The sequence below is a fragment of the Mus musculus genome, chromosome 7 (genome assembly GCF_000001635.26).
Source record: "Mus musculus strain C57BL/6J chromosome 7, GRCm38.p6 C57BL/6J".
NCBI classification, from domain to species: domain Eukaryota; kingdom Metazoa; phylum Chordata; class Mammalia; order Rodentia; family Muridae; genus Mus; species Mus musculus.
Genome location: NC_000073.6, coordinates 141788753 through 141813492, shown reverse-complemented (window position 1 = coordinate 141813492; position 24740 = coordinate 141788753). Strand labels below are relative to the sequence as shown.

The following is a 24740-nucleotide window of genomic DNA, read 5'->3' as shown; positions in this document are numbered from 1 at the left end:
CCTCAGGCTCCCTCATTCTGAACCCTGGGTTTTGCCCATGTGCAGGCAGTAACTGATGCCCATACCACTGAGAGGGGCCGGTGGAGGACTTCAGAGATTATCCAACCCAGCCACAGTCAGCCCTACAATAGCATTCCAGCAACAACTGTCTGACGCAATCCATAGAGACAGTGCCCAGAGCCTGGAACAAGGCAGGTCTCATTTTTCTTAGGAGCCTTTTAATGACCCACTAGCTTTTGGTAGATGGGGCCAGGAAGGCTACCCCACTTCCTGGAGTCTTACTTGCTTAGGATGAGCTCACAGAGTGGCGATGGTGGGCACGGAGTAGGTGAAGGCCTGGGTACCACTGAAGTTGGAGTTGGTGGAGGCCCTTGGCAGGAAGGCTGGTTGGGCACCTTCCAGTGGAGGGACATCTCAGAACAAGAGGAGGCTATGGAACCCCCAGGCAGGCGGCACTCATCCTTTTTGTCATTGGTGCAAGTGCCTGCAGATGAGACAAAGGTCAGCCAGCTGGGCAGCAGACCTGTGCCCAGTGGACTCCTGTTGAAGAGCAGAACTGACATCTTGTCTTGCTTCCTTTCCTGTGCATCTGGCTTTCCCAGAAGTCAGTTTGGTTCCCGGTGTACAGGGAAGCCGCCAGGGAACATCAGATGTGAACCACAATTGTGCACAGTCTGAAATCTCTCTAGGCCCACGGGGAGGTTGCCTTCAACACCCGAACAATATCCAGAGTGGAGCTTACCGCACTGGCCCTCTGTGTTGTTGGCAAACAAGTTGAAAGGCACCTCGACGGAGAAGATGAGACCTGAAAACATGACCCGGACACCAATCTCTTGGATGGTAACATACATCTTGATACCCACACGGGAGGTGACAATGCCATTCTGCTGGAAGCCAGGACTGACTACTTTGTTGTTGAAGATGATCTGGATACACACAGCAGGAGGAAGTTTAGGATTCGGGTCCCTATCCCAGACCAAGCCTGCCACAACCCCTCCACCCACAAGAGCATGTCTACCTGGTTGGTCATGACCCCGCTAACTGGCCTGCGGGTCAGCACCACACGGTCCTGGTGGTACTCCACAATGATGGACTGTGGGCAGGAGACGCTGTCTCCCACGTCACAGTAGTAGTTGTCAATGAGCACACGGAAGTATCCAAACACGGGCACGATCTGCTGCACCAGCACGTATGTGCAGTTATCCAGGAAAGTGTAGTAGGTGCCATCAAATGTGATGTAGTGGGGATCACCCCACCCGCTGCAAACACCTGTGGGCGCCAGGTAGCTTTTAGCAGGTCCTCCATACCACCTATGGAGTGGCTTTCATCCAGCTGGCCCAACCCCTCCCCTGTTGCCTCCAAATCAGAATCTTCTGAAACTATTGTACCCTTCTGACACACATAGTTGGTCCCTTCAGACTCTGGCCTGGCAGGTCCTTCATAAGCCACTGAGATTCTAAGACCCAGAGGACCCTTCTCTCCTCCCACTGGGCTCCATGGCTCTGGGGCTCCATCCTCTCTACTTGGCATCCCTATCCTTGCCTTCACAATGGAAAGTCTTTCCTAATGTCCACTACATTCTCTCCTCCTCTGTCATGCTGCCCCCCCCCCCTGTTGAACCTTAATTCCACTCACATTGGCACTGGTAGTGCTGGCAGCAACCATCCTGGTCATCCACCTTCAGAGGTGGGTAACCATTGGCACAAGATGGTTCATTCAGCTCTGGGCACTGGCGTGGGCTCAAGGAGATGACATTGTTGCCCTCACAGGTGGCTTGGGAACAATTCGGCATTGGCCAGGTCTCTCCTCTCTGCAGAAACAAAGCCAACTGTGGGCCCGAGTGCTGGGCCATAGGACCACTCTTCAGTTCTCGGGGTTCTATACCCCCATTCCAGCTCATAGCCTCACCTCGCCCCTGCTAATACATTGAACTGGCTACAGGGAACTCATGATGTGGAACTGTCTCCTCCCACCCCCACTGTATGTCACACCTTTGCATGTGCCACTACATCCATGGAGAGTACCATTCCCTCTGACATCGTCACTCTCATTGGGGGAAGTTTTAAGCTCCAGCCCCAATACCCCACTACTTCCATACCCTCAAAACATAGACCAGCCCCATAAAGCCATAAAAGAACCCAGCTCAAAGCTCACCCAGTGTCACCTAGTGACAACTGGTGATCTTCACAAGAACTGAAGCTGAGGTCTAATTACTTTCCACAGTGGCCACGAGTCTCCAGAAAGGATGGGAGATAGTCTTACCAGTCTTGGAGGAAACACATTGCACCGATCCCGCCCAGTGACAGGTGGCGTGGTAGATGTAGATAGAGTTGTCGCAGGGGGTGGCATGGTGGAGGGGCAGTCTTGACTAACCCTCTTGACCACCTGACAATCCTGGCTACACATCGCATAGTAACAGTGGCCATCAAGGTCTGTCTGGTTGTAGATGATGGATCCTGCAAGACCAAGAGGTATGTAGAAGTTAGGAAGGCCCTGGGAGAAAAGTCTGCTTCCAAGGCAGAAGGCTTGGAAGGCCAGCCTCAAGGCTTTCTACTTAATGAAAGGATAAGACTAGAAATGTTGGAAGGCAATTGTGGCACCATCTGCCAAAACTAAGGATATTCACAGAAGAAAATGAGGAACCAGAGACCCTTAATTCTGCATAAAAATATCTCACTTACCCAAGGGGTATAGCTGGCCTGACACGCTGCAGAAGCAGGGAGTGGTAGAGTGAACCCTATGGCTGGTCGACAAGGACGGGGACACAGATGATGGTGACACAACTGCAGATGAGGGCTTATGGGATAATGTCACAGGAGAAGTCTGATCAGTCCTGGGGCAGTCTTCAGGAATGTGACAGCACAGCAGTCGCACCTCATAGTTGAGGCACATCCCAGAGTCGCCCCCCTGGTCCCTGTTGTTGCACACCAGGCCCACACTGGGGTCACACTTCACCACCTGACCCAGATCCTCCATCTCTCTCTCAGGGTAGTTCTTAGCCCTGCATTGCAACTGTGTGATCTCCTCTCGGTGACAGAGTCTCTCTCCGCTCCTCTCAATGTTGCTATAGGTTTCCAGGTCCCCTCCATGTGGCCCGGGCACTGGGAAGTCAGTGTCAAACCACTTGGTCCAGTTGCACTGTAGCTGGCAGTGGGTGGTCACTGGTTGAGTGGTTGTGTGTGAAATACCTGAGGTCCAGGTCTTTGTGTCTATGGTTGCTGAGTGACTACTGGTGTCTTTTGTGGGAGAGGAATACACATGGGTGGTCCAGTTGGTCTCTGTTTTCGTGCTGACTCCATGTGAGGTGGGATGTGTGGTAACTGAAGCTGTGGAACAGTTGTTTACCACTGTGCAGCACTCAATCCGGATCTCATAGTTGTAGCACATGGGTGGCAGCTGGTTCTTGTTCAAACAGATCAAACCCTCCTCTCGGCTGCAGGTCACATTCTGCCCCAGCTCCTCCAGTGGTGTGTTGGGAAAGAACTGAGCCCTGCACTCAACATTTCGTGGCTTCTCACAGAACTTGTATCCTTTGGATCTCAGGTTCACAAAGGTGTCAAAATCTCCACTGTTTCTGCCAGACCCAGGGTAACTGCCATCTAGCCAATTGGTCCAATTGCAAAGCTCCTGTTTGCACTCATGAGTTGTTTCAGAGGAAGGCATGGTGGACCCTGAGGTTGAGATAGTTTGGGTTGTAGAGATGGTGCTGGCCTTTCCTGTATTGGGTGAGCTGGTTTGGGTTGTAGAGGTGGTGCTGGTCTTTCCTGTATTGGGTGAGCTGGTTTGGGGTGTTGAGGGGGTGCTGCCCTTTCCTGTATTGGGTGAGCTGGTTTGGGTTGTAGAGATGGTGCTGGTCTTTCCTGTATTGGGTGAGCTGGTTTGGGGTGTTGATGGGGTGCTGGCCTTTCCTGTATTGGGTGAGCTGGTTTGGGTTGTAGAGATGGTGCTGGTCTTTCCTGTATTGGGTGAGCTGGTATGGGGTGTTGAGGGGGTGCTGGCCTTTCCTGTATTGGGTGAGCTGGTTTGGGTTGTAGAGATGGTGCTGGTCTTTCCTGTATTGGGTGAGCTGGTTTGGGTTGTAGAGGTGGTGCTGGTCTTTCCTGTATTGGGTGAGCTGGTTTGGGTTGTAGAGATGGTGCTGGTCTTTCCTGTATTGGGTGAGCTGGTTTGGGGTGTTGAGGGGGTGCTGCCCTTTCCTGTATTGGGTGAGCTGGTTTGGGTTGTAGAGATGGTGCTGGTCTTTCCTGTATTGGGTGAGCTGGTTTGGGGTGTTGAGGGGGTGCTGGCCTTTCCTGTATTGGGTGAGCTGGTTTGGGTTGTAGAGATGGTGCTGGTCTTTCCTGTATTGGGTGAGCTGGTATGGGGTGTTGAGGGGGTGCTGGCCTTTCCTGTATTGGGTGAGCTGGTTTGGGTTGTAGAGATGGTGCTGGTCTTTCCTGTATTGGGTGAGCTGGTTTGGGTTGTAGAGGTGGTGCTGGTCTTTCCTGTATTGGGTGAGCTGGTTTGGGTTGTAGAGATGGTGCTGGTCTTTCCTGTATTGGGTGAGCTGGTATGGGGTGTTGAGGGGGTGCTGGCCTTTCCTGTATTGGGTGAGCTGGTTTGGGTTGTAGAGATGGTGCTGGTCTTTCCTGTATTGGGTGAGCTGGTTTGGGTTGTAGAGGTGGTGCTGGTCTTTCCTGTATTGGGTGAGCTGGTTTGGGTTGTAGAGATGGTGCTGGTCTTTCCTGTATTGGGTGAGCTGGTTTGGGTTGTAGAGGTGGTGCTGGTCTTTCCTGTATTGGGTGAGCTGGTTTGGGTTGTAGAGATGGTGCTGGTCTTTCCTGTATTGGGTGAGCTGGTTTGGGGCATGGAAGTACTGCTTGCTACATGCATGGAAGTGGTGCCAGGTGTTGAGCTGGTGACAATCTCACTTGTGCTGCTGAGAAGAGTGACATGTGTGGTCATGGAGCAGCCTTCAGGAATGTGGCAGCACAGCAGTCGCACCTCATAGTTGAGGCACATCCCAGAGTCGCCCCCCTGGTCCCTGTTGTTGCACACCAGGCCCACACTGGGGTCACACTTCACCACCTGACCCAGATCCTCCATCTCTCTCTCAGGGTAGTTCTTAGCCCTGCATTGCAACTGTGTGATCTCCTCTCGGTGACAGAGTCTCTCTCCGCTCCTCTCAATGTTGCTATAGGTTTCCAGGTCCCCTCCATGTGGCCCGGGCACTGGGAAGTCAGTGTCAAACCACTTGGTCCAGTTGCACTGTAGCTGGCAGTGGGTGGTCACTGGTTGAGTGGTTGTGTGTGAAATACCTGAGGTCCAGGTCTTTGTGTCTATGGTTGCTGAGTGACTACTGGTGTCTTTTGTGGGAGAGGAATACACATGGGTGGTCCAGTTGGTCTCTGTTTTCGTGCTGACTCCATGTGAGGTGGGATGTGTGGTAACTGAAGCTGTGGAACAGTTGTTTACCACTGTGCAGCACTCAATCCGGATCTCATAGTTGTAGCACATGGGTGGCAGCTGGTTCTTGTTCAAACAGATCAAACCCTCCTCTCGGCTGCAGGTCACATTCTGCCCCAGCTCCTCCAGTGGTGTGTTGGGAAAGAACTGAGCCCTGCACTCAACATTTCGTGGCTTCTCACAGAACTTGTATCCTTTGGATCTCAGGTTCACAAAGGTGTCAAAATCTCCACTGTTTCTGCCAGACCCAGGGTAACTGCCATCTAGCCAATTGGTCCAATTGCAAAGCTCCTGTTTGCACTCATGAGTTGTCTCAGAGGAAGGCATGGTGGACCCTGAGGTTGAGATGGACACAGACGATATGGCTGGAGTTGGCTCTGGTGTTGGGCTAGTGATGGGCAGAGTTGTTTTAACAGTGGTAGAACTGACTGGGGCAGGAGTAGATGAAGCTGGAGTTGGTGAAGAAGGCACTGAGGAAGAGGGAGACAGACCTGGGGTGTGGGTAGAAGAACCTGAGGTAACTGTACTGCTGTATGGGTGCTCAGTTGAGGTAACAGGGACTGAGGAGGTTGTGTTATCCAAATTAGTCGTCCTGGAGGATGATATCACATGGGTCGTCTGGGAGGTTGGACAGCTGACGGGGGTACAGCACTGGACTTTGATCTGGTAGTTGTCACAGAGCCCTGACAGCTGATCACTGTTGTAACAGATCAGCCCCACTGTTGTGCTACACTCCAGGTGCTGCTGCAGCTCGGGAAGAGGCACCCCGGGGCTAGCCTCAGCACGGCACTCTACTGCTTTTGGCACTTGGCAGATTGGGTAGCCATGGGCACGGAGGTTCTCCAGAGTGTCAAAGTCACCACTGTCAATGCCACGTCCAGGACGGCTAACATCCATCCAGGGAGACCAGAGGCACTCCTCCCGGCAACCTGATGTGGTTACGGCGGAGGCTGAAGTAGACATGGTCATAGGAGCTGTAACAGGGCTCTTCACAGACAATATGCTGCTGGTTGTCGATGCAGCCTTGCTTGAGGCCCCTGAGGACCCTACACTCGGGGTAGGGCTGGAATGTGTGCTGGAGGGTTGCATTGAGGTCATGACTGTGGACAAAAGTAACAGGAATGAGCACTGGGGCCTTGGGACTGCCCCCCTGGTCCCTATTCACAGCCTCGCTCCTCCTTCATCGGCTGTCTTGTGGGTCTCACCACCCTGGTCATACCAACTTTGAAAACTGAACATTATAGCCATGTCAGTCAGCCTACCTTCCCAGTGCCTTTCAGTGGGCAGAGATGGTCCATGAACAGACAAATTAATCTCTAAAGAGTAATCTCTACTCTCTGAGCCATGCCCTGAGAGGAATCTACATGCTTAAACCCCTCAAAACTAGTTTGGGGTAACTTTAAAAATCTCCAGGAGGGTGAGACCTCAGAGACGCCTAGCGATCCATGCAGTGTAAAGCAAGCAGGCAGCTATGAATTCTGGGAGAATCTCATATTCATCCAAGGCTGGCCTAGAACCACTTGTTCTCGGAGCTTCTAAGCTAAGGCCTGTTAGGCTGGAACCCCTGCTTGCCCCGCACAAGCTGGGAAACCCCCATCTGCCCTCCTTCCCCCAACCCCACCCACACAGAAAAAACTCCCCCACCCCCTTGGAATAAACTCTGTGCTAACACGTCATCACTTCCCATCTCCAAGTGCTCACCCAAGAGTGCCCGCCCAGGGGCTCAGTTTCTGACCACATATGGGCACAATCCCAGCTCTTAGCTGGTATGCCATCACTCCTCACTTAAGCTCTATAAAACCCCCTTACTTTAGCCTGGATGCCAGTGTAACTTCACTGATCTCCACCTGTGAGATCGGTGAACCCACCTGAGAGCTGCCTCCTAATAAATCTGCCTTTATGTACTTTTAATCTGATCTAATCTGGCCTGTATCTGTGTCACTGAAAGGGAGAGAAAGCCTTTCAAGGCCCACACTCCCTTGAGGTCATGTCCAGTAGCTACAGAAAGCAGCACCATGGATACCAGGCCTGCCAGAATGGGTCAGTGGTCAGTAAGATTGATCCCTTTCTGCTGTGGAACAAAGCAAGGTATTCCTGTCCCTCCCAGCTCTTGAGCCTCATGGCCTGCCACTAATATCTAAAGATAGCCATTAACCTAACATTCAGCAAGAGAGGCAGTACCAATCACCAAGGAGAGGGATACCCCTGGGAAACCTAGCATTTTCTGCCACCAGTCACATCTGCCTTACCGGGCGGTGTGGAGAAGGAGAAAGTGGTGGGGGGTGTAGGGGTGGTGGAGTTGCAGGTGTCAACGCTCCTCTCGATGGTACCATTGGCCCTGCAGTGTGCAGAGATGCAGCCTCCTATGCCATCTGTTGTGTGGTAGATGATCTCCCCAGGATGGAACTGTTGCCCGTTGTAGGTACAGACACAGGCTGTGGGGAATAGATGTTTAGCCTGTCAGAGTGTGCTAAAGTTCTGGCAACGAATGCCCCACCTGCCCACACACCACCCCATCTCCAGCTCAGAGGGAGCTGCAGGAGCTCACCACCAGCATTGTGGGTACAGCGCACACCACTCTCCGTGCAGATGCTGTCAAGAGAAGCAAGAAGTGGAACTGAGCGCATAGGAACTGGAACCCTCTGTTAGAACCTGCTGTGCTTAGTGTTAGTGACGAGACAGCCCTGCCACAGCCTAAGTCTGCTCTACTAAGGTCACACTCTCTCAAGCATTGTCCCCTGTCAATAACTAATAGAGGCAATGTGGACTTTGATGGACATTGTCCCCTCAGCCCTGGCCTGAGTGCACATCACATTCACACACAAGATGGATCTTAAGTCAAGGGTGTCCTCCCTCCCAGATGAGCCTTAGGCCAAAGGCACCTTTCCTCTCACCTGAGCCCCATGCTGAGGTTTTACTCCCTTCATTAAAAAACCCCAGGCCAAGGGTGCCCTCCCTGTCAGCCCAGCCTTAAGCCAAGGCTGCTCTCCTTCCCAGCTCAGCCTAAGGCAACAGTGCTCTCCCTCCTAGCTGAGGCTCAGGCCACTGGGGTTCAGGCAGGTGTGCATCCATGGGGCCCACAGTGCCGATGATGTCATCCTTCCCCCTCAGCTCAACCATGGACTGAGGGTACTTCTAGACCCCAGGCTGGTGCTATAAGATTAGTTCCAATTCCCCACAGTGTTTCAGGTCATCTATTACTCTGGCAGAGTGACTCACCAGGAATCGCAGTTTTTGTCTGAAGGTACTGATGCACCTGGCCGGTACAACTTTCCATTGACGCGGCAGGGGAAGGTGACTGTACAGTTGGATACACACTGCATTGTGCCCTCATCAAAGATGGGGGCTGTTGGTGGGCACTTGGGATAGCATCCTGTGGACCAAGAGACCTGTGTTCCAGACAGAGTCTTCCCAGAGTCCTCTCATTCCATGGCCCAGGTCTGTCCCCTGGGACCAGCCTCAATCACAACATGGTTGAAACCATAAAGGCTCCTAGTGGGATCAGGAAGAATAAAAAGACCCCAGGCCTCCAATCCCAGGATAGACCCCAGGCCGTAGATCCCAGGATTGTCCAAAGTTCTGATCCTAGGAACCCAACAGATCCTGCCCCTCCCAGTTCAGCCTTCAGTCTACCTTCCAGACCACGGAGATCTTGTAGGCACTGTCCAGTAGGGTTCTGGCAGGTACGCATGCAGGGGGCCCCACACGGCTGGTAGTGCCACTCACACTGACCCTCTGGGTTGTAGTAGTCACAGAACAGTGCTGGAAAATGGAAAGAGTTACTGGAATAAGCCTGAGCCTAGGGTCTGCTAAATCATTTCCCACCCCACCCCACCCCAAGAAAGGGTAAGTCAGATAAAGGTTTCTGCCTAATGGGAGTGCCAGAGCAGAAACCATCAAACGGGGCTCTCCAGGTACAGCAGCTGCCCTCAGCCACACCACGCCCTCGGGGCTTCACATGGACTGTGCTTAAGAAGGAGTATTGATGCCTCCAGTGCAGAAGGTTTTCTGAGGCCAGGCTTCCTCCTCTAGCTGCTCACCCTCATTTCTGTTTCACTTTCTTCAGGAAACTATTAACCCTTCAATGCATTCTGATGTGTATACAGAGCTGGCCTCGCCTACCTGGAACCTTGTCTACAGCAGATATCATAGCCTAGTCCTAGCAGTTCCCAGCCCTTGGAGCTGCTCATATTAGAGCCACCTGTTGAGTGGTCACAGTGTTTGTGCACTTGCATGTGCAATACATGCTTGTTCACACACGCATGTGCATGCACAGTGGTGCCCTCCCTCCCAGCCCAGCCTCAAGCTAAGGGTGCCTTCCCTTGGAGATGTGCCTAAGGCAGCAGTGTTCTCCCTCCTAGCTAAAGCTCAAGCCACTTGGGTTCTGGCAGGTGTGCATGCAGGGGGGCCCACAGGGCTGGTAATGTCACTCTTTCCCCTCAGTGTGTGTGTGTGTGTGTGTGTGCTCGCATGCACGTGCACACACACTGGCCAGAACCAAGTCAGAAGGAGCAGAAGGATGCCACCCACCTCACCCCCCAGCCCCACCCTTCAGCAACACAGACAAAGCCCCACTCACGGCAGATGTCTGGTGTCCTCCAGGACACACACACTCCCACTTCATGGCAGGCCTGGGCATAGGCGGCCACAGTGGTGCAGAAACACTCGCAGTCACCCCCTGAGTCACAGGCACAGGCGTCATTCACACAAGCTTCATAGTACTTGGCCGGCTCCACCTGAAAGAGACAAAAGCATCAGGGGACTCCTGCCTCCCCCATCTCTCAGTGCACATACAGGCCTAATCATTTGGACTAGTTTCTACTAGTGTCCATGTTGACAAATGTATGACTGTGAATATCCGGCCAGACCATCATCACATCCATAGGCTGGCCCTGATCACAGAGCTGCCTGAAGCTTCCTCGGTCCATGTTCAGAGTCAACAACCCGCAAACAATAGTGCATTCTAGTGTGTACATGTGGGTCCCTGAACCCTTTGACTGATGGCATCTCCATCCTAGGTCCAGAGACCACCCCACCCCATTGCCGTACATGAGCATGGCAGGCGGAGAAAGTTTCGCTGTTGATGATGCTGCATTGCTTTTGGGCCCAGGACTTGCGGTAAGGGTTGGCAGTGCAGGGGTCCTTGGGCACCAGGACATCCGGGCAGGATGGAGACAACTTCCAGCTATTTCCAAACTCCAACATGTCACTGACCACGGACTGGCTGCGTGTGGTGAAGTCATTGATGGCATTGTCATCAAAGTTCCCACACAGGCCACAGACCCTGCCCTGTAGAGAAACACAGATATTAGAGGTGTGGGACAGAGCCCCCTTCCTTTACCCTGATACCTGGTCTGCTCTAATACCACCCAAGTAGCAAGTGTGGGTTTGGAAGGCAACCCCTTTGGTGTCTAGTGGTAGTTCGTGGTACTTGTGCCCGTCTGTGTCTGCCCCCAGGCCACAATCCCTGCCTTTGACTTACTAGGAGGCCTATGAGTTCCCCATCTTGGCAGCTTAGGAAACCTCTAACTCCGTTTTTTCCATGAGGCTGCTTTGTCCTTTCCTCTATGTTGACTTTAGAAGCAATTCTCAGTCACTTTGTTGGGTGAGTGTGGGGCTATGGCAGTCAGCTTAGAGCCTGTCTTGGAGAGCAGTCCAAAACACTACTGTGGTCTGGACAGTGGGCCACTATTTGTCCCTGCTCTAACCCTGGTGCTTGTGAGTGCTGCCTTCCTAGGAGCAGAATCTTTGAAGGTGTGGTCAAGCAACATGAGGCTCCACTAAGGCAGGGTGGATTCTGGGTCCCCTTTCTAATGCCCTTATTAAAGAGAAAAAATATAGACACAACCATATACAGGAAAACCATGCAACAACAGAGGTAGAGACTAAGATAGTGAAGCCTCGATCCAAGGATACCTGGAGCTCCAAAGGCTAAAGAAGCAAGAAAGAGCCTCCTGAGCCTTCAGAGGGTTTGCAGTCCTGTTGATACATTACTTGGGCTTCCAGTGTCTAGATACAAAAGAGAACTGGCCACCCAGTTTGTGGTCCCCCCTACCCGCCCTGCATGAACAGCAGGGGGGTTCCTCACTATTATCTTAAAGGTTCTTCCCATCCATTTCCTCCAACGTGTGTGTGTGTGTGTGTGTGTGTGTGTGTGTGTGTGTGTGTGTGTGTGTGTAATGCATGTTCCACAGTGCTCTTTCGGAGGTCAGCAAATGCCTTTACCTACTGAGCCGTCTTTCCCATCCTACTTTCTCTGTCTCTCTTTGCCTTTCTCTGTCTCATCTGTCTCTTTGCATATGTCTCTTGATCTCTCTGGCTCTCTCTGTCCATCTCTGACTATCTCTCTTTCAATCTTTCTGTCTCTCTGTTTTACTTTTCTCTCTATCTCTGTGTGTGTTTCTGCCTCTCTCTGTTCATCTCCCCATCCCCATGTGTGTCCCAGCCCTTGGGAGGGATAACAGAAATGCTCCCTGACTCAGCCTCACCTTGAACTCAGGGCTGAGTCTGAGAAAGATGCTAGTCTTCTTGTCCCACAAAAGCACCAGGCCAATGTCAGTTTCCACCACCAGGTAGTTGCCCATCTGGTGGACAAAGTAAGGGGGCTCCTGCCCCACATCCTTCTGGACCACCTCCATCTTGCTGTCACTCAACTTCAGCTCATAGTTCTGTGTGGCAAGAGATCCTCAGGGCCTGGCCAGGAACACGCCCCCTCCTTGTGGCACCCCCCAGGTGTTTGGCTAGCTCAATTCCTCTCACCCCCAGGAAGATCTTGATGCTCTTGGAGCAGGTGGTTCCTGTAGTACCACAGGGGATGTTCTCAGTGATAACACGAAAGGCATCCTGGGAGCTGCCATTCCCACCACAGTTGTCCTGGAGGAGCAGAATACCATTACATGACATGAAAGGGTGGTGAGTTCCTAGGGCTGTGTGTGGCCACGGGTGAGGGTGCCAGACAATCATACCTGTAGCAGTGTGTACTCGCAGTCCCCATTGAAACTGTAGCGCTGCCCATCAAAAGTGATGTAGTGGCCATCTCCATACACAGCACAGGTGGCCAGGCAAGGCTTGTCTGTGCATTGCCACATCCTGTTCTCACAGGTGCTGTGTAGAAAGTGGAGGTCAGCTAAGGGCTCCCACTGAAGTGGGGACCTTCTCAGAGGCTCTATGGGGACTCCTTATGGGAAACTGAAGCACAGCTTAGCCATCTTGAGAGCCTACGCTGTGTGTACTGAATAGCTCTGTGTCAACTTGACACAAGCTGGAGTTATTACAGAGAAAGGAACCTCAGTTGTGGAAGTGCCTCCATGAGATCCAGCTATAAGACATTTTCTCAATTAGTGATCAAGCAGGGAGGGCCCCTTGTGGGTGGTGCCATCCCTGGGCTGGTAGTCTTGGTTCTATAAGAAAGCAAGCTGAGCAAGCCAGGGGAAGCAAGTCAGTAAGGAACATCCCTCCATGGCCTCTGCATCAGCTCCTGCTTCCTGACCTGCTTGAGTTCCAGTCCTGACTTTCTTTAGTGCTGAACAGCAACGTGGAAGTACAAGCTGAATAAACCCTTTCCTCCTCAACTTGCTTCTGGTCATGATGTTTGTGCAGGAATAGAAACCCTGACTAAGACACTGTGTATGCTATCAGAAGCTATGCTTGAACTTAGTCCATTCCTAACCAGGACCTCTGTACTTGGTGATAGCTTGGATAGCCACTTCTCCCACTATGACCCCCACATACCAGTTGTTGCATCCCACTTGGATGGTCTCCCCAGGCCTATAGGTGGCCTCATTGTGCACACAAGGACAGTCCTCAGTAACAACACAGCCTCCATTTCCATCTGCCACCAGCCCATTGGGGCACACACAGCCAGGCACGCACTCGGAGCTATACTGTAGGGAATATGAACAAGGTGAATGGGACTGGATGTGGATGGATTCTGAGGCTGACATGTCCTTTTTGTCTGCAGGACTGTGGGTACCATGGGAACAGGACGCTTGACAGCAGGGAGACCAGAGGTGTTCTGAGAATACAGTGTAGCCACAATAGTCTGAAGGCCCTCAGCATTGGAAAGCCCTTTTGCTCTGCTCCAGGAACAGCCATGAGGGGGCCTGATGGTCTCCATAGACACCATAGCAGGAGAGGTCAAGGAAGTGAGGGGGCCATCAGGAAGGTCCTAGGAAGGGCTATTAGGGAGTAACCAGGTCACTTACACAGGTCATGTCTAGGGTGTGACAGCTCTTCTGACATCCAGCTCCAGTGTCACCAGGTGTGGCATTGTGACAGTCAAAATAGATCATGGGTGCATCACACACTGGAGAAGGAAGGGAACCAGTGAGGTGATGCCAACCAACCCTACCAAACTTTCTCTAAGGGAGGCCAGTGCTGTAGTATCTTAGCCATTTGTTTCTAGACAGCCAAGCATGTGGCTGCCTGGCCTGTGTGTGGGGGAGGGTGCACATCTGTGTTATGCATGCAGAATGCATGTGAGTGTGTGTGTGTGTGTGTGTGTGTGTGTGTGTGTGTGTGTTATGTGAGAATGTACTGAATGTTTTCATGATTATGTGTGCACAGTGTCCACACCTCATCTTTCCCGTTTTGGAGTCCAAGGGCACAGACACAAACTACACCACACAGTAAAACTGATCATCAGCCCAGCTCTGTTCACTTGGGGTGGGCATCAACCATGACAGCTCTTTGGGTATACTCCCATAGTTGACAGACTCCCTCACAGGCTCACCTGGAGTCGGGGCAGGACCTCCAATACAAGTTAGTGCTCCTTGGGTGCAGGTGCTGAAAGTAGAGGGTTTTAGAATAACATCTAATCTGGGCCCTGTGAATCCCCACCATGTCCTCCTTGTTTGCATGACTATAGGTACAAGGGAGCAGGGTGACAAGGGTCCTCTGGGAACAGTCTGCCAGGCCTAAGGGTCTTACCAAATGGCCCCACTGTCCTGCACAGACTCGCCATTGGGAACTGTGGATCCCTTGTAGTAGCAAGGACAGCTGGTAGCCTGTACACATTTGCCCAAATCATCTAAGAAGGTGCCTTTGGGGCAGGTGCAGCCATCTACAGGGATGAAGCTGACATGGCAGGTGACATCTTTCTCATTCAGAGCACGGCAGGTGGGCTGGCAGGTGCTGATATGGTATTGATAGGTCATTGACTTGGGACAGGTAATTGTAGGCTTTGCTGTGTGAGAACAGAATGAAGAGACATTAGAACATTGGTGGACACATAGCCCAGTAATCATAACAAGAGGACCTAGCAGTTTGAAGCCTTTTCAGCTCCCCCAGACACTGTTTCCCCATTAGTTCTCTTGGTCACAATGGCTTGGTTCTCCCTTAGTTTCAGAGACTGATGTAGGAATAAGATCCTTGGAGCATCCAATCAGCTACTAGGCAAAGGATAGGGACCCTGACCTGTACAGAAAGAGAGTTGTTTGCCCACAGAACACTCACTGCAGATGCCATCCCTCCAGTCACTGAGCAGCACGCCTTTGGCAGCACAAGCACGCACATAGGAGGACAGGGCTGCACACATGCAGTCCTCGCTCTTCTCACAGTTGCACGTGTCATACATGCAGTTCTGGGGGTGGAGACATTGGAACATCAGGGACCTAGCCTCGAATTCAGGAGCCTGGTATCTGACTGCCCCTCCCCCAATCACAACATATTCTTAACTTCCTTATCTTCCTCAGGACATTTCCTTATCCTCCACTCCTCCTTAGTTCACTTTAATGTTGAGATCTCACAAGCATCCAACCTTCCCTCTAGAACACAGATTCTGGGAAGACACTGACCCTTTGTCTCTGTGACCCACCTGGTCCACCTCTAGAACACCCTGTCTCCCTTACTGTCTTATGACTACGCATCTCAAAAGATTCATGTTTAGTCCTGTTCCTAGTATAGACCTGAGGCTTGATCTAAACTCAATGAACATGCAAAAAGAAAATAAGGACCATGGATGTCAGGAGCAGAACCAAAGGTACAGACTTGGAGAATGTTTCTGCCACATGTTGCCTGTCAGTTGCCTCCCTCCAGTGTCTTTTGTTCTTCCAAATATGGATCACACAATGCAGTGTTGGAGTCCTAGCTAGATGAAGAAGCAGTGAGTAAGCATTACCGAGAAGAAGGTGCTGGGGTTCACGGTGGCGTGGCACTGGGAAAATGGACCACTGGCGTTAGTCAGCAGAGAACACCAGTGCTGAGCATACTTTTCTGTGGATAGAAAGGAACCCATCATCTACTTATTTACCCAAGCCCCTGGGTTTCTCTCACTTGGGGTCATGAGGCATAGAGATGTTACAATCATTGTTTCTCTTCTTTCCTATGTATGTTCCCAGACACCTCACCTCCTAGCAATATGGGTGTCATTGCCATGGACAAATAGTCAAGACTTCTGGACCAAAATACAGAGGAAAAGAGGGATGGACCAGTTGATACTGAGACCCACCTCCTCAACCCTTCTCAGGGGGATGGACAATGCTACAAGTACATTAGAGTCTTATTCCTTTCTTTCACCTTGAATTGGACCCTAAAGTCCAATGCCCTGTGTACAGCAGATGATGTCCCTGCCATCTTTGAATCTGTCCTGGAGATCCATCATATCCTCCTGCCATCTGATGCCTACATGGATGCTGGTCAGCACCCTGGAGTATCCACATCTGTTTCACGTGTAATACTGGTATAAACTGTAGCAATAAAATTTTCTGAAAATACCTCTGGCCTTCAAAAAGAATGAACTTTTTCCAGATGCTACAGTCAAGTTAATAATAAGCCTTGCGACTTATTATTAACAACAATAATAAGACAGTGTACCCAATCTGCTGTCCTGTCATATGCTCAGCCTGTTCAAGTTAACCTGCCTTCAAGAGAACCATGTAGCTGACCTTGCTATTCCTTGGACTTCTTCCATAACTAGCTTTTACAATATAAGCTGAATGTATAGTTTTAATTTAAATTGTGTCCTTTTCCATGCCCTGATCCAGAATAGTGAAAGTGTATTATGGTAATCACGTGCTGAGAGCATCCAACAGGTTGAAATCAGCATTACACAAAGCAATTATCCCATAAATGTTGGAGGCAGCAAGCAGATACAGGTTGATAAAGTCTGTGTGGTTTTGATTGGTATTCCAGGTCAGCTGAGGTCAGTAAAATAATTTTTTTCTTTGTAAGCTGTTAAAAATGTCTACGAAAAAGAATTTCTCATTGCCTCCCGAAGGCCGTATTTTTTCATGCTGCTCAATAAACATGGGGCAAAACCTTTTGTTACAGACAGGCAACAAGGACAGATAAGATACAATAGACAGGCCATTGACTACAGATACAGACACATGGAAAACACCAGAAGAAAAATGGAGGATTCAAATTTGAGCTCACTTTGAGTCAAACTACTCTAAGTGAAAGCTTCCTTTTTTTTCATTCCTCCATATGACATCTACATATTTTAGTGCCCTCTCTGGGGTTTCTTTAATGTGTGATTGACACAATACAGAACACACTAGCTTGCTTATTCATCACTTCAGGGTAGATAGCTGGACACCAAGCCAGGTCAGAGTTTGCTGAGAAAATGTTTCTTGGGAAATAATCAAATCACAAATGAAACCAAGTAAACAAACCCTTTGGCATTCAATAGAGCATAGACCAACATTTAAATAAACAAATTCACCATTCTCCACGCTGAGCGAGCAGGGGTCCTGAAAGATATTCTTGACATTGGGACAAGCCGCCTGAGTCTTGAAGGTGTTGAAGAAAGCAGCTGCTGTGCCCTCCACAACCCCACTGATAGTCTGGAAGTCATCAGCCTGCATACTGTTGAAGTTACCACAGAGCCCTGGGGGGAGCAGAAGAGCAGGTTGAAGCCTCATGTGAGCTCTAAAATGGAATGGCTCAGACCCAGAGTCAGTGCTTCTTACCACAGGTTAGCCCCCTGAGCCCAGGTTTCAGACGCACAGATGTTTGCATAATTGGACTCAGCTGGATCTCAAGCTGCAAACCCAGGTTGGTCTCACCAACGATGAAGAAGGTTGAAGGCCGGAAGAAGGTAGCATTGGCTGTGGGCAAAAGATGAGGATTTCAAGTTTAAGGATGTCCCATGAGATGGAGATACACATTCAGACTCAGAAAAGCAGCCCTCACCTGTAGACACTGGCAACTGGGTGTAGATCTGGTTCACAAAGACCTCTCCAGTAGCTTTCACCATGATCTCCTATAACCAATTCCAGAGCCAAGGGGGTCAGTTTGGGACTGAGGCAATATCTCCCTCACTGAACCTTGGTAACCCACACAGGCTGTGAAGTGTGCTCGATAGGTCTAGGAGACCTTGGGCTACAAATCTGTAGTCCCCATGAGGCAAACTTGTGTTCCACGATCAGACCCTATACTTACCCTGACTTTCTAAATTTTCAAAAGAATCATATCTTAAGTAATATAAAAACAGAAACTAATGTATTTGTCTTTAAAAAAAAACTTCAATGGAGAAGTTGAACTGAATAGAAATGCTGGAGTCCTCTTTCCTGGGTCCTAGTGGTGCAATTACAGGAGCCCCAGAGTCAAACACCTACAATATTCTACTTAAGGGTAGTCTCCAAAGACCCACAAACAGTGGATGTGATCATTGTTCAGGGGGTGAATCCAGGGACTAGGCAGAGGCAACTGGAAATGTGAACGTTTCTTTCCACCTTCCAGGACCTGCCTCTTCCAGGGTTCCCCTCCTCTCTCCCTGTGATACTCACCGTCTGCCCCCCACCCAGGTTCAATGTCACAGTCTTCAGACAAGTCTCACTTTCCGTCAGTCCACACTTTCGCAGCTCAACCAGCACAGTGAAGGCATTACTGTCACAAGGCTGTAGGGAAAAACATGTCCTTACATACTGCCCAAACCTCTGCCCACCGCATCCTCTCCCTCCTCCAGCACATGCTACCTCTCCGTGTTGAAAATCCCCAGTCCACCACTGTCATACATTCTAAGAAGCAGCCATTTGAATACAGGATGAAGGTGCCCCTGGGAGCACATGCCATGAGTCTCCCTGTCTCCCAACAAGGGGGCTCAATGTACCTACTGAATGCAATAATTCTAAAAGTTTGGAGGGAGACTGAAGGGAGTTGGGAGTGGGAGAGAAGGTGGATGATCAAAACACATTGTGTACACTTATGAAATTTTCTAAAAATACTTTAAAAAGGAAAACAGTTGTGTGTTTTTTTTTCTTTAAAAGATCAGTGGTTTCCAAGGTGGAAAGGGAGATAGATGGTCAGGTGCAGTCTAGGATGGTCAGCATGGTGAACTACTGGATGATACTAATGTAGTAGATACAGGATATTTCACTTTTGTGAAATGCTGGGGCATGCTCATGAGTGACCCTGATGAACTCTGCCATGGACAGTAATGGCCGGCTGTTTTTTCAGCATCGGTTGTAACCAATGCTTCATACTAAAGCAAAATGCTAGTACAGGGGAGGCTGCTGGAGTCAGTGAGGTTTAGGAATTCCCTGGACTTCCTATTTAATTTATTTGTAAACATAAAACTCATCCAAAAATAAAACCAGTCATTGGAGAGATGGATCAATGGTTGTGTACAGCTCTTGCAAAAGGCCAAAGTACAGTGCCCAGCACCTACATCAAGTAACTCACAGCCACCTATAACTCCAGCTCCAAGGAACATGACACCTCTTCTGGCCCCCATGGGTACCATGCACATGTACACACAGAGACCCACATTCATACACATAGGTAAAACATGTAAATAAAATAATAAGTCTCTTTTAAAAAGACAAGCTCCAAAGGGCCAAAGCAATGTGCAGGGGTCATTCAGTACTGGAGGTTCAATCGATAGCTGACTGACTCCATAGAGCTCTGGGCCAACAGGCAAAAGTATTTCCTCACAGTTTTACCATGAAGTCCTCCAAGGTCTCCCTGGTGCTGCAGTGATGGGAAGCCTAGGCTAGTGATACCTAGGGAGGCTCTTGGCTTAGTGCCACTCCCAAAATCAGAAGCCCAAGGACAACATAGACCTCACCTTGCTCAGCACATAGGTGCAGTCCCCATGTACTGTGTACTGCCTTCCATCAAATGTGGACATGTGGGAGCCTCCCATTACTGAGCAGGTGCCAGCGCAGGGGATGTCCTGGCAGCTCCACTGCCCTCCAGAACATGTGCTACAGGTAGGAAGAAGAAGGACATATTGTATACTAGTCCCAGGGACAACACTCCTGCCATTTTTGCCACCAAACTGAAAGCTCTTGCCCATAGGGCACTGGCCACAGCAGCCTGGGACCTAACAAGTCTACAAATCCTGTGGAAGACAGTATCTGTCAAAGTCTTCGATGGGAACCCAAAACGTACCACTTGGTGCAGTCAGTAGAGTAATTGGTACCCGGTGCATAAAGTGTCCCATTGTACAGGCAGGCACACTGGGACACAGGAACACAGCCCATCTGATTAATGTCATCAAGCACCATACCTGTAGAAAGCAAGTCCATGTGACAGGTGCCATCTAGGAACCCCAGTAAACATCAACAGTACAGAGACACTTTGGGCCAGGGTCATAGGGATCTCTCACCAAGACTGAACAAGAGCAGCATGACCACCAAAGCAGTTGTGTGCTTTGAAGGTCTGGGGTTGGGGTGGAGACTCCATCTTACCCTCAGGACAGAAGCAGCCAGCAATACAGTGGTCCTCACAGACCTGGGAATGCTGGGGGTTGGAGCAGGTGTCCACACAGGGTGAGCCACATTCCTGGTGCTGCATGTTGAGGGGACATGTCTGGGCTGCAAGAAGACCAGAAAGAAAGATCATATCAAGTCGGGTCCCATTTACTGGCTGGATGATGCTGTGATGGGGAGGTGAGACTGAGAGCGCTTACAGCAGAGGTTGGGGCCCCGCCAGTCCTGGGGCTGCCCTCCAGCATGTGCACACTGCCGGGAGTACTCAGCGAGGGTATGGCAGATGCAGTCAGACGGGTCCAAGCTCTCACAGAGACAGACGTCCTGCCGGCAAGCCTCCACGTAGCTGCTGATGTCCACCAGGGCCGCACAGCCTGAGAACAGCTCACCTTTTAGGATCATTTCACAGATACCCTGGACAATGGCAGATGCCCGTGCTGAGTTCAGACTCCAGTCTTCCCAGAAGCACCTAGGTTAGCCCACAGCCCACAATCCTCCTCCCCATCCTGCCCACCCATTCCTCTCAAGCCTCACAGATCTGGCGGAGCAGTTCTTCTGGGGCACAGGGAGGGGGTCTTGGCACTGCTCTGTGGGGCCGTCCATCTTCTGAAGGTTCCCAAACTCAAGGGGTGTCAGCCTAACATCTGCAGGAAGTCCAGAGCAGCTCTGTCTGCAGTCCCAGGCTCTCAGCCCATCATCTCAATGGCCAAACCCAAAGGTTTCCCCACTGAGAATGTCCATGTAGTCCCATGATTCCTGCTAGCCTGTACACAGCGTCGCCCGACAGGAGCAGACACATGCATAGATAGGTTCTGTCACCCACAGCTTATATGGGACTTAGAGAGACTGGAAGAGGATAAGGTGTGGAAATATCTGGACGATACAGCCACATTTGTGATTCCACTACATGGTGGTAAAGAAATGTGACCCTCTCAGGCCTGAGAGAAGCAAGGATAATTCCATGTGAAGTTCTGTGTCCCCAGAACAGGGGTATCAAGAACCTGAGCTCTGCCAGGCACCTTGTTCCCGCTATGCACTTGTGAGGTGTAGCAGAGTGCCAAGCTTGTACATGCACACAAGTATAAATATGTGCAGATGTGTCTGTGTGCACTTATGGGATGTGGGATTGTGGGAGGGAAACTTACATGTATATGTGTGCCTGTGTGAGTAGCAGGCACATGCAATTTGTGTGAGAGAGTGAGCTTTTGTTTGCATACACATAGAGATAGACGGAAATACTGGGAGATTAAGTCTCTTAGGGCCTCCGGGGCATTGCCTGGAGGACTTACTGTTGGAGAGGAACTCGTTGGATTTTGGACTGCCGTTGAAGTCTCCACAGAGACCACAAGTCTTGTTGGTATATTTGGTGTCCAACTCCAGCTGAAATTGAAGGAGACATCAGATACTTGTTCCTACTATAGACACCACAGGATGCAAAATATAGACTTGCAAAAAGATGGTGAGGGTTCTCAGAGGAGACACAAGCCAAATGACCGTCCCCATCAATCATATGAAGGCTTGACTCAGAGCAGGGCTCAAGAATCCATCCCAAATACACAGGACCTGTGTCTGGGGGCAGAGTTCCTGAGGCTCTGTTGATATCCAGATGCTCACCTTCCCTATGTGTGGGGCCTATGCCCCCTCTCCTTACCCACCTCCTGATTTCACTAAGAAGCTCCATCCTTTGCCCCATTTTACCAGAAAGCTTTGCCCAGCTGCACCTCTGCCCATCACCCTCCCCCACCAGGAGACTCTACTCCCCCTCACCAGAAGACTGTCATCCTCGTTCCACACGAAGAGCAGCCCCAGCCTAGCCACCACCTTCAGGTAGCCATTGCTGAGCTCAATGAGGACCCCAGACTGGCTAAAGGGCAGCTGGACCCTGTAAAAGAGAGTAGTGATAAGGTACTGAGGAACACAGAGACAAAAGATAGCCCTGGTGAAAAAGAAGATCCTTACAGCCATGTGTGTGACAGACATGGACCTGGAATGCCAGTCTTAAGGAAATGTTTAGGGGGCAGCTCTAGTATAGGGTTTGAGAGTAGAGTCTTGTTGACAACTCCAGTCTCTCACAATCCTGAAATACCACCAAGCACCTCCATCACCCATCCAATACTGCCCCAGACTCACGGGTGGTTATTGACTAAGACGGAGCTCTTGGTCAGCTCAACAACTAGGCCATCAAGCTTCATGGTGACCCTACTCAGAGTGGTGGTATTAGACTCCTGGACACGGCGTAGCTGGATATTGAAGTCCTCATAGGCATCCCCACAGTGTGCAGAGAACACATAGTTGCAGAGACCAGGGAAGTAGAAGACCTGTCCATCAAAGGTCTTGTAGTGGAAGTTGCCCCATGTGCTGCACACCCGCCTGGTATGTCCTGGGTTGAAGGCTGTAGACCAAAGCAATGGCAGGCTTTGAAGGCACTGTTCTGGTCCTAGAGCCCTGATATGCCCTCCACGTTCTGCTTTTCACATGGCACCTTTTTCATGCACCACTGGGATCAGAGAGGCTGCTGCCCATAGTGGGCGTCTGAGATCCGATCTGACTTAGGAAGCCCTGGAACCAGCTCGCAGCAGCTTTGGATACCCTTCTCAACCTTTCCTATGCTTAAGTATTATCCAAGACCAGGTGCCCTTGTCTAAGTAGCTCTTCAAGCCTAAGAGAGGGTACCCCAGCTAATCAGAACTCTTTCCCAGGTACACCTTGGGGTTCACTCACCTCGTACCACAGGGATGGTCTTCAGAGGTGGGATGATGGTCACCCTATTGAGTGGGGTACCTATGGAGGCAGGGGTGTGGATCATGGGTGCACAGTGAGGTCATGGGGTCACTGTGGCCCAGAGGAAGAGGCTAAGGGCACAGAGTCAGCAGAAGTCGACTCCCAGGTCTCCAGTCCAGCTACTGCCTATTGAGACCCAGGTCGGGCATGGCCCAGCCTGAGGCCTACATTCAGCATTCTCTTCTCTCACTGACCTCTGAAGCTATCATTTCTTAGTGCCCTCAAAGCCCAGAAACTTCTGTTTCCACATGGGGTTTGTGTCCTGATCCTGACCAATGCCAGAATCTAGGCCAGCAGCTCAACCTCTCCCCCCTCCCTTTTTAAACAGTTTGGGTAAATGCAAAGCCCCAGGGGCCAGCTTCTCCCGAGGCCCCCCGAGGACCCACAAGGCCTCCCGAGGCCCCCCAAGGTCCCTTGCTTTGGCATATGTAGCTGATTCCCCAGCTCCTAGGGTCAAGACACAAAAGGTGAGTGTGGTGTTGAAATAGGTTAATCAAACCAAGAGAGACAGAGGTAGGATCTACATGGGTGAAACAATGAGCCTGTGTTGCACAGGACATAGCCCAATCAGTCTGACAGACTTTCTGTAGCTCCCTCTGGAGCCTGAGCGTGGACACCAGTGACACTTCCATAGGCTGGATCAGTTGGGAACAGGAGGTAGTTGACCATAGTCATTCAGCTCCAGGTTCTGACTCCTCCACATGCTAGCTGAAGAGCCTTTAAGGCAAGAAACCCTGGAGGACCCAAGGTCACACTACAGTAGAGTGGTGGGGACCTGGCAGGTGGAATGAGGTAAAAAAGCTGAGACTCACCAACATGCCCTTGAGGGTGAGGAACATCAGAGCGGTGTTCATGGTACGATTTCAGAGAGTCCTGTTGAGCCTGGCCTGTGGAAGAAGAGATGGGCCTGAGCTGAGAGCCAGACACGTACGTCAGGCAGCCCAGGCTGCTGACCACCAGTAAGCAAATGGAGGGAGAAAGGGACAATAATATAATATATCACTAGTTAATGACCTGATGCAAAGTCACCTTAATGGTGGGTGAATGACCAACTCCCGTTCCTACACAAGAGGGTTTGAGCAAAGTTGAGACTGGCTTGAACCTTAAGTCTAGGTTCCTGGTGCCTCCACCTATTGCTAGGGCCAGGCTAAGAGAAACCACATTCCCGGGACTCCCTGCTGTGCCTAAGACACCTGCAGCCCATGGTGAGGTTTTGCCAGAAAAGGTTGTGAGCATATGAGCAGGCTGAGAGTCTGCCCTGGCCAGTTTGGGGGCCTCTGAGACAGCCTTCTGCTCCCCACACATTGGATGCCCAGCCTCAAACCCCTGCATATCAGAGTTACTTCCTCTTAAGTCTGAAGTTGTCAGGTTGCAGGCAAGGGCTGCATAGCAGGACGCTCTCACAGACACTTATAGCTTGCCAAGACCCAGATAAGACTCTGAACTTCACTGCCACCTGAGTCCAGGGCTTGAGGAAATGAAAAGGTCTCTCTAAATGGCCTGGGAAAGCTGGACACTTTGAGTCTTACCTGTGCATTGGCTGCAGGCCAGGGCCAGGGCTAGGACCCAGAATGGGACCAACTTTCTCCGGCCGACACCCATGCTGTGGAGCATGGGGAAATGTCCCCACTGGCAGCCTCTGAGGAAAGACTCTAGTCACCAGCTACCTTTTGTAGTCTCAGAGCTGGCTCCAGCCCCAGTGACTTCACGTGGGTGGGTGGAGCAGGTCTGTGGTTCCCCTCACCCAGGTAAACAGTGGCCACTCAGTCATTTCAGGCTAGTCAATGGCAGTAGTCAGGGGTGAGTGTGCCGGCAGGTGGAGCCTGGTTTCCCTGAGGCTCCCCCAGGTCTCACCTGTGT

General features: G+C 50.9%; 1 protein-coding gene across 3 annotated transcripts in view; it reads right to left on the bottom strand.

The window, feature by feature from the left end:
• Muc5ac (mucin 5, subtypes A and C, tracheobronchial/gastric) overlaps positions 1 to 24535 on the bottom strand; it is a 30270-nt gene extending 5735 nt beyond the window's left edge. The window contains exons 1-37 of one of the 3 annotated variants that reach the window (XM_006508500.2): positions 24410 to 24535; positions 23693 to 23767; positions 22821 to 22880; positions 22230 to 22491; positions 21867 to 21981; positions 21389 to 21479; positions 20634 to 20743; positions 20300 to 20513; positions 20079 to 20204; positions 19780 to 19897; positions 19454 to 19592; positions 18174 to 18284; positions 17578 to 17647; positions 17355 to 17492; positions 17108 to 17272; positions 15563 to 15657; positions 14899 to 15025; positions 14374 to 14629; positions 14177 to 14229; positions 13650 to 13750; positions 13177 to 13328; positions 12411 to 12549; positions 12205 to 12318; positions 11934 to 12113; positions 10495 to 10734; positions 10025 to 10181; positions 9079 to 9207; positions 8665 to 8818; positions 7994 to 8037; positions 7695 to 7880; positions 4821 to 6545; positions 2682 to 4724; positions 2263 to 2456; positions 1636 to 1810; positions 1019 to 1269; positions 743 to 926; positions 283 to 484 (exon numbers count right to left, since the gene is read on the bottom strand). In XM_006508500.2, the coding sequence (XP_006508563.1) occupies positions 283 to 484; positions 743 to 926; positions 1019 to 1269; positions 1636 to 1810; positions 2263 to 2456; positions 2682 to 4724; positions 4821 to 6545; positions 7695 to 7880; positions 7994 to 8037; positions 8665 to 8818; positions 9079 to 9207; positions 10025 to 10181; positions 10495 to 10734; positions 11934 to 12113; positions 12205 to 12318; positions 12411 to 12549; positions 13177 to 13328; positions 13650 to 13750; positions 14177 to 14229; positions 14374 to 14629; positions 14899 to 15025; positions 15563 to 15657; positions 17108 to 17272; positions 17355 to 17492; positions 17578 to 17647; positions 18174 to 18284; positions 19454 to 19592; positions 19780 to 19897; positions 20079 to 20204; positions 20300 to 20513; positions 20634 to 20743; positions 21389 to 21479; positions 21867 to 21981; positions 22230 to 22491; positions 22821 to 22880; positions 23693 to 23767; positions 24410 to 24494 (8780 nt within the window). In that variant the 5' untranslated portion in view covers positions 24495 to 24535. Of the gene's footprint in view, positions 1 to 282; positions 485 to 742; positions 927 to 1018; positions 1270 to 1635; positions 1811 to 2262; positions 2457 to 2681; positions 6546 to 7694; positions 7881 to 7993; positions 8038 to 8664; positions 8819 to 9078; positions 9208 to 10024; positions 10182 to 10494; positions 10735 to 11933; positions 12114 to 12204; positions 12319 to 12410; positions 12550 to 13176; positions 13329 to 13649; positions 13751 to 14176; positions 14230 to 14373; positions 14630 to 14898; positions 15026 to 15562; positions 15658 to 17107; positions 17273 to 17354; positions 17493 to 17577; positions 17648 to 18173; positions 18285 to 19453; positions 19593 to 19779; positions 19898 to 20078; positions 20205 to 20299; positions 20514 to 20633; positions 20744 to 21388; positions 21480 to 21866; positions 21982 to 22229; positions 22492 to 22820; positions 22881 to 23692; positions 23768 to 24409 lie in introns of all 3 variants that reach the window. The other 2 variants (XM_006508499.2, NM_010844.3) reach the window with 2 other exon arrangements.
• Positions 24536 to 24740: the final 205 nt, after the last annotated feature.